The sequence below is a fragment of the Malus sylvestris genome, chromosome 15 (assembly GCF_916048215.2).
Source record: "Malus sylvestris chromosome 15, drMalSylv7.2, whole genome shotgun sequence".
Classification (NCBI taxonomy): Eukaryota; Viridiplantae; Streptophyta; class Magnoliopsida; order Rosales; family Rosaceae; genus Malus; species Malus sylvestris.
Genome location: NC_062274.1, coordinates 52,157,277 through 52,170,898, shown reverse-complemented (window position 1 = coordinate 52,170,898; position 13,622 = coordinate 52,157,277). Strand labels below are relative to the sequence as shown.

Below are 13,622 nucleotides of genomic sequence, written 5' to 3'. Positions count from 1 at the left end.
GGTAATACTATTCACAATTTTTAAAATTTTATTTTATTTTTATGCTTTGTAAGTTTGTTCTTTGAAAATAAAATGATTGCCTAATTTCAATAAGATGTTGAGTATTTATAGAATAATAAAATGGTTGGGTGTTTATAGAATAATAAAATGTGGGGAATGTTTGGGTATTTATAAAAAAATCCTATTTTTCCTATGTTAGTGCTGGGTTAATCCTTGCACTTGATTTTCAAACTCATTTAAAATCAAGCGCATTGGAATGTGTTGTATGTCACAATGATAATTCTTTTATACAGTTGGAAATCCAACAGCCTGGGATGTGCCACGTCATAGAGTCATTGGGCTCTTCTGTTGCAACAGGGCTCACTGCTGCAGTTTTTATCGGCTCACTCTCCCTTTTGAGTGAGCAATGCATGCGTCATGCACATAAAAAAAATTAAAAAACATGGCCGACGTCATGTTGACATCAGCCTTGCTAGCTGACGCCATGTTGACGTTAGCCTTGCTAGCTGACGCAAGGTTGGGCCGGCATAAATGACGTCAGCCTTGCCAGTTGATGCCTTGCGCAGAGCCGGGCTTATCTTGCTCGGACTTTTGAATGAGCATTGCATGGCCCACTACTTCACTTGCCCTCTTCCATTTCGGCCGCTGAAGTTGTTTTTGTGTTGAAGGGTATGTATGTTTCAAGCACTTGTCCTTGTCATCCCTTGATGGTGGGTGGATTTGCTAAATACCTACTACTAGCCCAGCCCATAGACAAAAAAAAAAAAAAAAAAAAAAAAAAAGGAGAAAAAGCCTCCAGCGCCGCTTCCTACTTCCCAGCACTCTCTGCTCGGCACCTCAATCACTTCACTCAACTCGACCAGGAAGGAGTGGGAGCGTCTTCTGCGTCCAGCTCTCCTTCCGTTATGCTCTCTCTCTTTCTCTCTCAACAATACCTAATACCTCTGTGTCTTGGCAATCGAATTCCGTAATGCTCAAGCAATTTTCGCTGTTGAGTTGCTTTTGAGTAATTTATATCTTTCCACTGCACTTGCTGTTTATATCTTGGTCTTGGAATAATATTGTGTGCGTATTGTGCTATGAGTATTGTGAATAATTGATTATTCAATCGAATGGGAAAGCAATTGATGAATGATAGTGTAGTATCACACGTTGAGAAACACAATTGGTATTTGACAATGTGGATTTATGCAATGGAATGAAAAACATTATCAATTTAGATTTTTATTCAGTGTGAGTACCGAGTGCAGTGGCATTATAAGATTCATACAGCCGACCTCATAAGGCTTTGTTGTTGTTGTTGTATTCAGTACGAGTTTAACACTTTTTAATGTTATTATTGCCTAAAAATGTATTTCCAGCTCTAGCTGGTGGACTTTTTTGTTTGCAGGACTTGTCATAACAGCCGATATTCGTTAGGTTCCTTATTATAAAATTTGTTGCCTATAGCTAAAAGTTTCCCCTCCACAGTTGTGAATACATTGGAGGGGAAGTGGTTTTATTGATGATTGCCGCTTTATTACCATTACCATTTTCTGAGTATCTTCACTGATGTGGGTTTTAAGGGGAACAAAGCTTCAAGATTGACATGTTTTAATCAGAGTCTTATAAAATATTTGGTTTTCTACTGATAAGAAATAGGAGTGTATGTTAACACATTGTATTTTGACAATTGCAGGCTTGGGTTTCTCTTGGGAAGTCATTATGTTTGATGTAAATGATGGTTTCTGGATTATCGACTAGGCTGTTGAACATATGCATAGCTTCGTTTTGTAAGTCCCGGCTACTGGAGAGAGCAGAAGCCGTTATAATTGATGGCATAAGATTAGGGGTGATTCCAGATGTGGTAACTTACAATACTTTGCTCAGTGCCTATTCTCGGTTTGTTAGCTTGGATGCAGCTTATTCTGTTGTTCATAGAATGAAAGAGGCTGGGATTAGTCCAGATGTCATTACATACAATTCTTTGTTATCCGGGGCCACCAGGAATTGCCTGTTATCACAATCCCTGGATCTGTTTGAGGAAATGTTACAAGCGGGCATACATCCTAATGTATGGAGTTACAATATTCTGATGCATTGTTTCTTTAAGTTAGGAAAACCTGATGAAGCCAACAGAGTATTTCAGGATATTTTACTTCACAATCTCACTCCCCACCCAGCTACGTTTAACATTATGCTTAATGGCCTTTGTAAAAATGAATACATCGATAATGCCCTAATGTTATTTAGGAATTTGCAACGTCATGGATTTGTTCCCCAATTAGTGACCTACAATATTCTTATCCACGGGCTATGCAAGGCACGCAGATTGGGGCAAGCAAGAAAAATGCTAAAGGAACTGGGGGAATCAGGTTATGAGCCAAATGCCATAACCTACACTACAGTTATGAAATGCTGCTTTAAGTTTAAGCAGTATGACGAAGCGCTAGAGATTATGTCAGAGATGAAGAGTAAAGGTTATACTTTTGATGGCTTTGCGAACTGCACGGTTGTTGCTGCTTTAGTTAAGACTGGGAGAATAGAAGAGGCAAATGCTTGCATGGAACAGACAATGGGAAATGGCATTGAACTTGATTTAGCGGCTTATAACACTTTACTTAATATGTATTGTAGAGAAGGTAAGTTTGAAGCTGCCTATAAGCTGATGGATGAAATAGAGAATGGAGGTCTGTTGTGTGACAAGTATACCCACACAATTATAATTGATGGATTGTGCAAGGCTGGTAATATTATCGGGGCTGAACACCATTTACAATATATGAAAATGATTGGCTTCCGTGAAAACTTGGTTGCCCTCAACTGCATGATTGATGGCTTTTGTAAAGCTGGTCAAATCGATCGTGCAATGGACTTGTATAAATCGATGGAGACTAAAGATTCCTTTACCTACACCTCCTTGGTGCACAATCTTTGCAAGGTTGGAAGGTTCCGTTGTGCATCCAAGCTTATGATGAAATGTTTAAGAGATGGCAAGAAAATACTCAGGGCTACCCATCGAGCTATCCTTGATGGTCTTCGTAGTACAGGGTATACAGATGAAGCAAGACAGCTTCGGTGGAAAATTCAAGTGGCTCGAATATTACGTTAGAAACTGGCTATGCTTTTGCTGCTGAAAATTAGTTTCACCCTATTTGGATTGGCATTTTGGACAGCACCATTTAAAATCCCTCTTTTAGTCATATTCCGTAAACATCAGTTGTTTTGGGCTGGTAAGCTTGTTCTACCCAGCACTGATTATTAATAATGAAGAGTAATATTGAATCTGAATGTAAGGCGACTAACTACCCTGCCACTGCCTTGCATTGCTAATCTGACAGTGGTTCTGCTGGTGTGCATAACAGAAAGACACTACTTGTAGCAAACACACTACTTCCTTATTCATGTATGACTGGAAACATTTCTCAAATTCATCTGTCAGTCATGCTGGTTCTTCACTTGATGGACCCACTGTGAGTTTCTGTTTTTGTTCCCACTGATTTAATAGATCTTCTTTGACTTTTTAAATAAACTAATGCTCTTCAAAAGTTACTGAAAGAACACCTGTACTAATTTTTAATATTAATTTTAATTTTTTACTTCTTTTGGAAACAAATTATGAAATCTGTGTTACTTTTGGCAGGGGAACTGGTTAGCATCATTGAGAGCAGTTTAGTTAGAACTCAGGACAACTACTAACTACTCCTGAGAGGTAAACTTGTGTAGTACAGCCTACTTTTCGTGTAAGTAACTTTTGACATCAAATTTTGATAATTTGGTTTCTTAGATACATTTAATGGTTGTACGACAGAGGAATAAGAGAGCTTTGATTCTCAGACAGAGAAAAAAGGATGGTTTACTATACATCCTAAAGTAAAGAATTGCAAACTCTTGCATGTTTTATAAAAGAACAATTCTGAGGGAACCCTTGATTCTCTTTCATATTTGTTGGTCTATTTCTTAACCTGTCACAGCAATGATGTTTTACAATTCTTCAAGGTCTGAGATATTATATCTTTAAATAATATTCTTTGTGAGCAAAATACTCCAAATTTTTACCATAAAAGGTTGATTGTTTACTTTTGTTTATGTATGTCTTCCTATATCTTTGCTCTCTACCTGACTATCATTTCACCTCCTTAAAATATGCTGATAAAGAAATGTTAGATCAATATTTGATTTAGTTCTTTTCATTTTAAAGGAGTTTTATGCTTGAGGGGCCTCATTTATTTTGTGCTTCTGTGTGTGCATGCTTATAACTTGGGTCAGAACTCAGAAGGAGATGCATTGACAAAAAAAATAGTTTTCAAGGAGCATGGGATAGAAACTAAGATGTATGATAATGTGCGTGGAGGTCTGGATTTTAAGCTCAGCAATTCAAATCACGTATGTCATTGTGCAGGTGTAGTGGTCTAAACCAAAGCAAGGTGACAGGGTAAGTAGAAGAAAAAAAAAAGAGACAGAAATATGAATTGCTGGTTTACTTCATATGACTGTATTTTATGTATTTAAAAATATCGCCTGTAGCTCCAAAGAGGAGGTTTACTCATTCGGCATAAAGGGTTTCTTTCCTTGATATCCTGGATGTTTTTAGGTGGTCTAGTTTACTGAAAGTAAATTCCCAAATTTTCAGTCTAGCGAATAAGAATATTATATAACTGCAAAAAACATCTGTCCTGGTCCTAAATAAAAATTCGTATATGACTGCACAAACAGCAATTCGAGAAAGGCTCATACTCAATCAGAATAAAGCTGTTCGAATTATTCGAACAATAAACAAAAATCATACAAAAATATAGGGGAAAGATTGAAATGTATCGGGAAGAGATAACAGAGCTGGTTGTATGAGCTGGGACAGCGAAACAAAAAACCAGCTGCTCAACTTCCTTGGACTGGAACAGAGAAGGAGAGAAGGATTGAGGTATGTAGGTGGGAGGCCGATTCATGTCTGCTGGAAGGAGAAATAGGATATCGAAGAGGTTGATGTGGGATTAGGCTTCTCTATTGGGTGGGAGGAGGAGAAGAAGATGGTGAGGGCTTAAGTGAATACACACAATGGCGGCAGTTTTTGTTTAAAAGAAAAAAACATTATCTAACAGATGACACAAATCCTTACATTAAAAGTAAGCAATCACCAATGACCAAAAGGTGCCATTGCCTCTTAAGACTTTTGAAAGCAAAGGTAGGTTTACTGGTCGTCTTTCTTCTGGGGCTTTCGATGTTTCTCCCATTCTTGGCACCACTGCATCATGGTTTGTATCTTGCGCCGCCACATCTTGGAATATGCGTTCCTTGCTAAGCAATCATATGCCAGGGGAATATTCGGCCTTGCCCCAAAGTGCAACTAGACGACTTTGAAAACACTGATGAACATGGTATAATTCTTGCCTCATTGTCTTTCCTTATTTCTTTGTAACATGTTCATTGATTTATCATGTACCACTGTTGTGAAGAATGACGAAGGTGGTAACTCTGTATCCACTGTGCTTCTCGAGGGTATAGTGACAGTATATTGGATGATATTGAAGGAGCAGTGGATGACAGAGTGAAGACGGACAAGGTAATTGACAAGGAACATTCAGAATTTTATATTGCTAGGCTTGTTTTGTTTCACCTCTGCAATAAATGCTAGTGTATGTATAACTTTAAAAAAACTTGGGTGTCTGAACCATTGAATTTATATCTTCGCTATCATGATCTCTTTCATTTCAGGCAACAACTGCTAGTGTATGTATACTGTTCTTGGAGCTGCAGCTACTGAATTGAGTGAGCTAGGAGAGTAAAGGAGTTCTATTTTACAGAAACGGGGAACATTGTCATTTTCAGGCAATGTGCATTGGATGGCCGTGTTTCATATTCAGGTAATGTGCACAGACGTCGTATTTTGTTCACTTTCAGTGATTTCATATGCAATATGCCTGTTTAGTTAAAAAAAAAATGCAATATTCCTGTCGAGGCTTGGGTTGGCCGTGAGTGAAATAATGAACTAAAGAATCAATGATGTTGCAGATTGGACCAGTATACTGTAGCAAAATTTGCCAAAGGCTTTGACACGATGCCTAAATTTCTTGAGAAAAATGCTGGGCTTAATGCAACGGAGATCATATCTTCTATATGTGCTGAACATGCATCAGGAAATACCAAAGTTTGCCTTGACCAAGTAAGCTGTTCCTTGTCTTGTAACAGTTCATGCTTTTGTATGAGAGTTTCCATTGCATTGTATGCTGTTACAGCTGTGATGCTTTGATGTGATATTGGTTCTGAAGATTATTTTTTGTGCATTAAATTTTGGTCTAGGATTTGTCTGTATGTTGTCACGCTGTGGTGTGTGCTTGCTGGTAAATGATTCTTGAAGTGTCGGTGGTAATTTGTTGGAGCGCTAAAGCCTTCTTTTTCACCAAACGGGTGTCTGTTTTGGGAGTTTGTTTTGTGTATTGTGCTGCTTCGTTTTGCTCAGTGCTGCCTTTTTTTGTTTTTAATTTTTGTGGGTTAGATTTTTGCTTCTTCTCAGTTCATACAATCACAAGATTGTGATAAGTATTTATGAATCAAGTTTACAATCTCTTGCCAACGGGAGTTGTTTATATTCTCTCTTGCTCTCACGTTTCATAGTAACTTTGATATCGCATACATAGCATCTCTCTCTCGCTCTCACGTTTCATAGTAACTTTGATATTGCATACATAGCATCGATCGAGTGCAGCTTAAAATCCACATCCTTTGCCTGCTTCTTCAAGATATCCTTGAGGCGGCCGATTTCACAGGTAAGTGAAGATGGTATTCTTACATAGAAACATTATGCTCAGTGAAGTGACAACCTAGTGCTTCACCAGGTCCTTGTTTGCTAGTGCTTTGGTATGAAACTGATTCTACATTCTCGAGAACGATTTCGTAGCAGGGAATTGATGCTCACCACTGTAACTATATGTTAACTATATGTTAAGATATATTTGAAGATGCTTTTTTTTTTTTTGAGAAGAAACAAACATTTTATAAAAGAAAAGAGAAATACACTGAAATGGATAAGAAATCCACCATTTACAAGAAACAAGAAAAACTCTCAATAGGATTTGGCTACAGCAACAATAGCTAGACCTAACTCACTTTACCGCTGCTAACAAATCTCAATATTTGAAGATGCTGGGGGATTGGAAATGGCGGAGGTGTGGGAAAAGGTCAAGCTTTGGGAACTCTATGGACTCCTGTATTTCGTATTTATAGGATACACATCTATCGACCATTATACTACCCTAAACCCTAAACCCTAAACCCATACAGGTATTTGAAGATTGTAGGGGATTGGAAATGGCGGAGGTGTGGGAAAAAGGTCAAGTATTGAGCAACGTTTTGGGCTTTTGTATCTCTTATTTTTAGGAATATACCTCTATCGACCATTATACTAGCTTGGATGCTAAGCTGCAGTGTCTTGATGTTTTAGTTTACTTATAGATTACTTGTGCATTACTTGTTCACTTTGATGTACAGGCTTTCTTTTGAAATAAATCTTCTTTTTTCGAAAAAAATGTATAGACGTGAAAAACTTTATTGGTCACTTCTCCACAAACAGTAAAAGGAATGTTTAATGAGGTTTGTTATGCTTGTGTTGCCACAGTTGTCTGGTTGCTGGGAAAGTTGGGGGATGTAAACAGTGTCAAGTCAAATGTTGGGTTTTGTTATTCAATGTTTATTCTTTGTAACTATCTATTTTTGTGAGGAAATTTTCTCTACCCCTGGAAATTGAACTTGTGTTGTGTTCCTTATTTTCGCTTTGCAAGTACATTATCTATTTGCTTTGCTTTCATCTGCTGCTAAAAGATTGAGAATGTTGAATGGAATGAAAAGTGAATATTTTTTGCGTATAGCTTAGTCTATAACTAGCTGTGTTAGGCTAAAATAGGCGCTCTACATTCTCGTGTCAGAATATCAATCACTTTTGTGAAATTGCGGCTCTGTTGAATAGTGGATTTAATTTAGCGGGAAACATCAAAATTGGGTTTGTGTGGTTTTTTTTTTCCTTCTTTTTTTCTTGCAGTGAAAGTTGGGATACCAGAGTTTTTGAATGGCATTGGCAATGGAGTGGAATCCCATGTAACCAAGCTTGAGTCTGAGATTAGAGACTTCCAAAAGTTGCCTGTCATTCGTACTCTCAGGCTGAAGAAACTTGGCGTCCCTTGCAAACATGTAAGCAATCTCTTAGTCTAACACTCATGTAAGCAATCTCTTAGTCTAACACTCATTGTAAGGTATTAATAACTGTATTATTCAGCACCAGCTGGGCATTAACACAGTAAAGTTTCTGTTTTTATTTTTTTATCAATTCTCGTAATTTAGGAATGTATAGCTGTAGTACCTACTTAGCAGCAGTAAAGTTTCTGTCTTGCTGATTAGTGGGTGTGGAACGAAATCTGTGTCTCCCTTTCTTAAAAAAACGAATAAATTTCAAGGATTTGAAAGTTGCAAACTTGGTGTTCATTTGGTGGTGAAAATAATTTCACCACTTCACGTGGACTTGTATTTTAAAATTTGATAGCTGGATTCTTTTGCAGAGGAAGCTCATCTTGAAATACACTCACAAGTATAGGCTAGGACTCTGGAGGCCTCGAGCTCAGCCCGTCAAAGCCTAGTTAGTTTAGGAGTAGCGGAGATGGATTGTTTGCCCTCCCCTCCCCATACCCTCCTGTTTTGTGCGGTCATGGTTAAGCCACGTCAACATTTGCTTTTTGTCTTATTATTTTTATAAAAAAATTAATATAAAATATTGACGTGGCTTAAGCGTGACCGCACAAAACAGGAAGGCATGGAGAGGGTATGGAAAGGAGAGGGCAGACAATCCATCTCCTAGGAGTAGCGCGTCCTTTACACACATATTGTCTGCCGCAAAATGTGACTGTCGGACACTTGATGTACTGAGATTTGAAAGAAGAGTTTTACTTGCTTGTTATAGTCGTCCGTCTCCTTTATTTAATTTATAATGAAGTTTAGTGGTTTAGTGTCTGATATACTGGATGTTCAGTTTCATAATGTACCTAGCCAGTTGAATATAACAATAATTTTTTAGCACATTTAATTACGTATTACTCTTCGCATCTCTCATTCGTGTGGAACTCGTACGTAGAATCCCATTCGTATTTGTAAGAGATGTGATCTGCCAATTTTCGATACATGTATCATGAATATCTGCATGACTGAAAATTAAGCTCCGAGTGTTCTTCAATTGAAGCGATGCAGTTGGACCATGTTTTACGATACTGAGGCAGTTGGAGCATGTCTCGGAGTATCAACGTAGCATTCAAAACTGGACATTAAAGCATAAGAACATATTGACACTCATATGTTTCGATGCCCACGCCGTTGGATTGATCGTAACGAGTCGTAACTGAAACGGTCACAACCAATCTCACAAGCTTGCAAACTTATAAATTTTCGTATCTTTAAACTCTCAAGGAAGGAGAGCCCCCAAAAACCCTACATATGGTGACAAATTCTCGATTTAAACCTTAATCCCCCTGACAAAACCCTACTAGTATAAGTACTACAAAAGCTTGTATACCAAGGGAACCAAAACAGGAAACGTCACACTTGAGCGACCAAAACACAATGTTTGATATGATAGTGTACTTGAGCTCTCAACATGACAGATTGAGAAACTAGAAATTTCATACGGTAGTAGACTTCGACCAAAAAACCGTAAAATTTGAGTTCTTATTTTCAACAATCTCCAACTTGACGAAAAATGTATTGGCCGCCACTTCAAATCGAGAAGTCGAGTTAATCAAGAAGCTCAAGAGGATAATCGCCTAAAATTAAGGTTCAGGGGAGAAATTGGCCAATTATAAAAGTTTAGGGGTGGTAATTGGTTAAAATTAAAGTTTTAGGAGGGAAGAGGGGAAATTGACAACTCCTTAGAAGTTGCGAGAAGGGGGGATCGACGGATACCTCATCATATAACAACCCCAAGAATAGAAGGCAAGTTCAAAAAAACCAAACCCTAGCTACATCTTTAAGAGCAGTTCACTCGTTTTAGGAGGGCCAGTGTGAGGGCAAGGCATGTAAATTGCCCTTGTGCAACTCCATCCGTTAGGCAAGGGTAAAAGCAAGAGCGATTACTATTCACATATATATATTTTTTTATTTCTATGCCTTGTAAGTGTGTTTAAGTGTGAACTTTGTAAGTTTTTTTTTTTTAAAATAAAATTCCCAAAAATATAACTCATACCATATTTTCCATACCACGTTTGTATCATCTCTCCAACTAAGGTAAGACTCACATGTGTTTGTGGACCCTACCTTTATTAGAAAAATAATACAAATATGGTATGAAAAATGTGGTAAGTGTATCATTACTCTGAAACTTCATGTTTAACTCCAATAATTTAATTTCTAAAACAAAGCAAATCATAGAATTACAACTAGTATGATATTAAAACAATATTATTCTGAGTAGCCTACAACTTAGGACATACAATGTGTAGTGCTAGGCATCCAGCGTATGGCACAATTTTGTATTTAAAGTATGCTTCACAACATTCCAACGTTTGTGCCTTTGTGAATGATGTATTGTTGTTATGAAGATTAAATCACATTTGTGCTTTCTATTATCTCATTGGCTAGATTATCGCCACTTTGATAAATTGCTTCTGCTTTTGTGAGGACTTCTTGTCAATGCTTCAACTCTTTATGTAGATGTTTGTGCCTACTCTACAAAGATTCCTCTATCCGGGATGTGCCTTGAATCTGCTTAACAAATTGTGCATGAATCTTCTTTCACATTTATTGCACCCTCATCTCATTTTTCGTGATCGGTTCATGAATAACACGTACCTAACTCTCAAGCAAAGCAACATCTTAATCGACCAAATTGCCTTCTCACTCGATTTGTTTTGGGTAAAAAATAGATTTGGAAAGTGGAAACAAATATAGAAATTTGTAGTAAAAATGATGTTGAGTTGTGATGTGGGGAATAAAGAAGATGGTTGGGTATTTATAGTATAATAAATATATTCTTAATTTTTTTACCATTGTATTATTCCTGGCCATTGATTTCCCAACTCATCTAAAATCTGACGCACCAACACGTGCCACGTGGCACAATGATAACTTTTTAAATTTTTTTTCTACCGTTGGAAATCCAAGAGTCTAGATCACATAATCATACGGATCGACGTGAGAGTCCAACTACATTGCAGCTAGAATCCACGTTGTACATTTGAAAGAGGTTGACCCCTTTGCTTCTCTTATGTTACAATCCTCTTCCCCCTGAGCCTCTCTTTCTCCTCAGTCCACATAGACAAAATGTAGAACTGGGGCGAACAGTTCATCAAAGAAGAAAGGACTCACTATTTGTTGGTAGTAGAGCTATTACAACGGGCCCCATGACAACAAAAATTGTTCGTCCAAGTGCCAGACTCACTTCACACGTATAATGCATGTGACAGACAAAAAATAAACGTGGCTGACGTCAGTCTTGCCTGCTTTTGCAAAACTAGATCTAACTTGCCTAGGCTTTTCGGGGGCTTCACATGACCCACAACTTTCCCTTTTAATTTGGATTTGGATCCCATTCGGATCCAAAATATGGGGATCCTAGGAATCTTCACATTTTAACCATTCATTGTGCATTGTGCGGTCAGAAGTCATTTGGTTTTTTTAATTTAAAATTAAACACACATTTAGTATCTGATGAAAACTGGCCGCACAATGTGTGATGAACGGTTAGGATGTGAGGATCCCTAGGATCTCACAAAGTGGATCCGTCAAGGATCCTTGTAACGCCCCGCCCCAAATATTTGCTTTATTTCGGGAAATAATAATATTAGTGATATGCCCAAACTAAAACTCTTGTTTAGTTTGTTACCATTTCTTCCAATTCACTTATAAATCTCCAAACACCTCACACTAATTTTTTTTTTAAATATTTAATTCCCAAAAGCATAAGGTTAAATCTCTATTTATGCATCAAATTCCTTTACTTAATTCCATTCTTCACATTACTTAGCTCAATTTCTCAAACAAGGATTTTATCTCAATTATTTAAACTACTGATTTATAGTGATTCTCTAATCACAGGCCTTGAATCCAACCATACTAAATACGTATTATTTCTTCTCATACCAAAAGTATGATTTCATTCCCAATATATCACCTTTCTCTTTCATAGATCAATTTCCATTCGAATCATGGTTAAACTTATTTTCGTGAATCAAATTTCATCACTCCAAACGATTTAATTCTTACTAAACTATCCATGCTGTTAATTACCAAAACACTCAATTAAATTATCAATTTATTTCCCCAAATTCTTCTATCAAACAACCTCTAAACAAAAGATTAATTCTCGAATATTTAAGGCTGCATCTAACGTTGTTAGACTGCCTACGTACTCTTTAGCGGGATCAAGCCTTTCGTAGTTCACAAATTCAAATTTAACCTAATTACGAAATTCAAACAAGTAACCATAAATCAACATCTATCTCCAAACAAGCGAATCACATCCAATGCTTATCAAACTTGATTTCAGAACATCAAAATTAACTTAAAAATATGGCTTTAGCTCACTGGCCACGTGCCGCCGCCGGTGGCGGTCGGCTGCCTCGAATAGTCAGAAAATATCAACTATTTTTAAAAATTACCAAATTATACATAAATGTAGATTTCAATGAGTGAAGCAACTTTCATACTTGTGACCAAGACCAATTTGGCCTGAAAAAGCCTCAATTTGCCTCTAACCCGTCGAAACCCTATAATTTGGGTGTCCTCAATTCGACTCCATAACAACTCCGACGCCCCCAAACTTGTTTGGGCCTTGTTCTTGGCCTCCAAAGGAGTGTTTTGGTAGTGGAAATTTGAGGATTTTGTTTCAGGATTTGAGGGATTTACGCCATGAACCCGAAGTGCCGCCGTCGGGTTTTCACCATTTTCTCACTTAATTTCTTCTAATTTTAGGTGAAAATGGAAGAGGGAGGGTCACTAATTCAAGTTTAGGTGGTGGCGACATTCAATTCGCCTGAAAAATCACTAAAATGGAGTCGGAGAACCCCTCAATCCCTTCGGGTCGGGTTGCGGTTAGGAAGGATGTCTGATCCCCTCCTCTACTCCCTCATTTCCCTTCCTTTTTTCCTTTCCTCATTGGCCATCCCTCCTTAGATTCCTTCTCCCTTTTCTCCTTTCTATGCTTTTCTTTTTATCACAGCTGTCCATCATTTATATTTCCTTTATCACAGCCACACACGTGGCACAACTCATTGCTCCAGATTTTCCAGAGCCTTCTAAATGGAAATAAAATTACCATAATATCCCTGACTTTAAACATTAATAACTTATTCGTTATAACTCCGTTTCATGAACAGTTTGCGCCTACGCGTTCGTGAGATCGAGCTCTATTCAAATATATAAATTGTGACCTCGAAAGGTATATAGATTTTAAATAGTTAATTTCCAAACTTTAAACCTCGTAACTAGTTTAATTTAAAACTAAACTCACATAAATTATTATAATTCTCAAGAAATCATATAAAAGCTCAATAATACAAATATGTAGATTATCATAATTTCCGGAAACAAAACTTTAAAAGTTCTCGATTAAATTCTTCATAATTATAAATCGATTTATTTTCGATTTTTCCCACATATCCCTAATTATGAAT

General features: G+C 37.3%; 1 protein-coding gene across 12 annotated transcripts; it reads left to right on the top strand.

Moving 5' to 3' along the window:
- Positions 1 to 780: 780 nt before the first annotated feature.
- On the top strand, positions 781 to 9,046 carry LOC126602012 (pentatricopeptide repeat-containing protein At5g46680-like). Of its 12 annotated transcripts, none has more exons than XM_050268818.1 (7): positions 781 to 902; positions 1,679 to 3,452; positions 3,623 to 5,354; positions 5,433 to 5,539; positions 5,692 to 5,840; positions 5,989 to 8,160; positions 8,526 to 9,046. In XM_050268818.1, exon 2 carries the CDS (start codon positions 1,718 to 1,720, stop codon positions 3,089 to 3,091), a length of 1,374 nt encoding a protein of 457 aa, XP_050124775.1. In that variant the 5' UTR covers positions 781 to 902; positions 1,679 to 1,717; the 3' UTR covers positions 3,092 to 3,452; positions 3,623 to 5,354; positions 5,433 to 5,539; positions 5,692 to 5,840; positions 5,989 to 8,160; positions 8,526 to 9,046. The 12 variants fall into 12 exon arrangements, with proteins under 12 accessions (XP_050124775.1, XP_050124774.1, XP_050124773.1 ...); XM_050268817.1 differs by having other exon boundaries at positions 787 to 990; XM_050268816.1 differs by having other exon boundaries at positions 787 to 1,006.
- Positions 9,047 to 13,622: the final 4,576 nt, after the last annotated feature.

Excerpts from the sequence above, each read along its gene's own strand:
- LOC126602012 (XM_050268818.1), top strand. The coding sequence starts at position 1,718 with ATGATGGTTTCTGGATTATCGACTAGGCTGTTGAACATATGCATAGCT.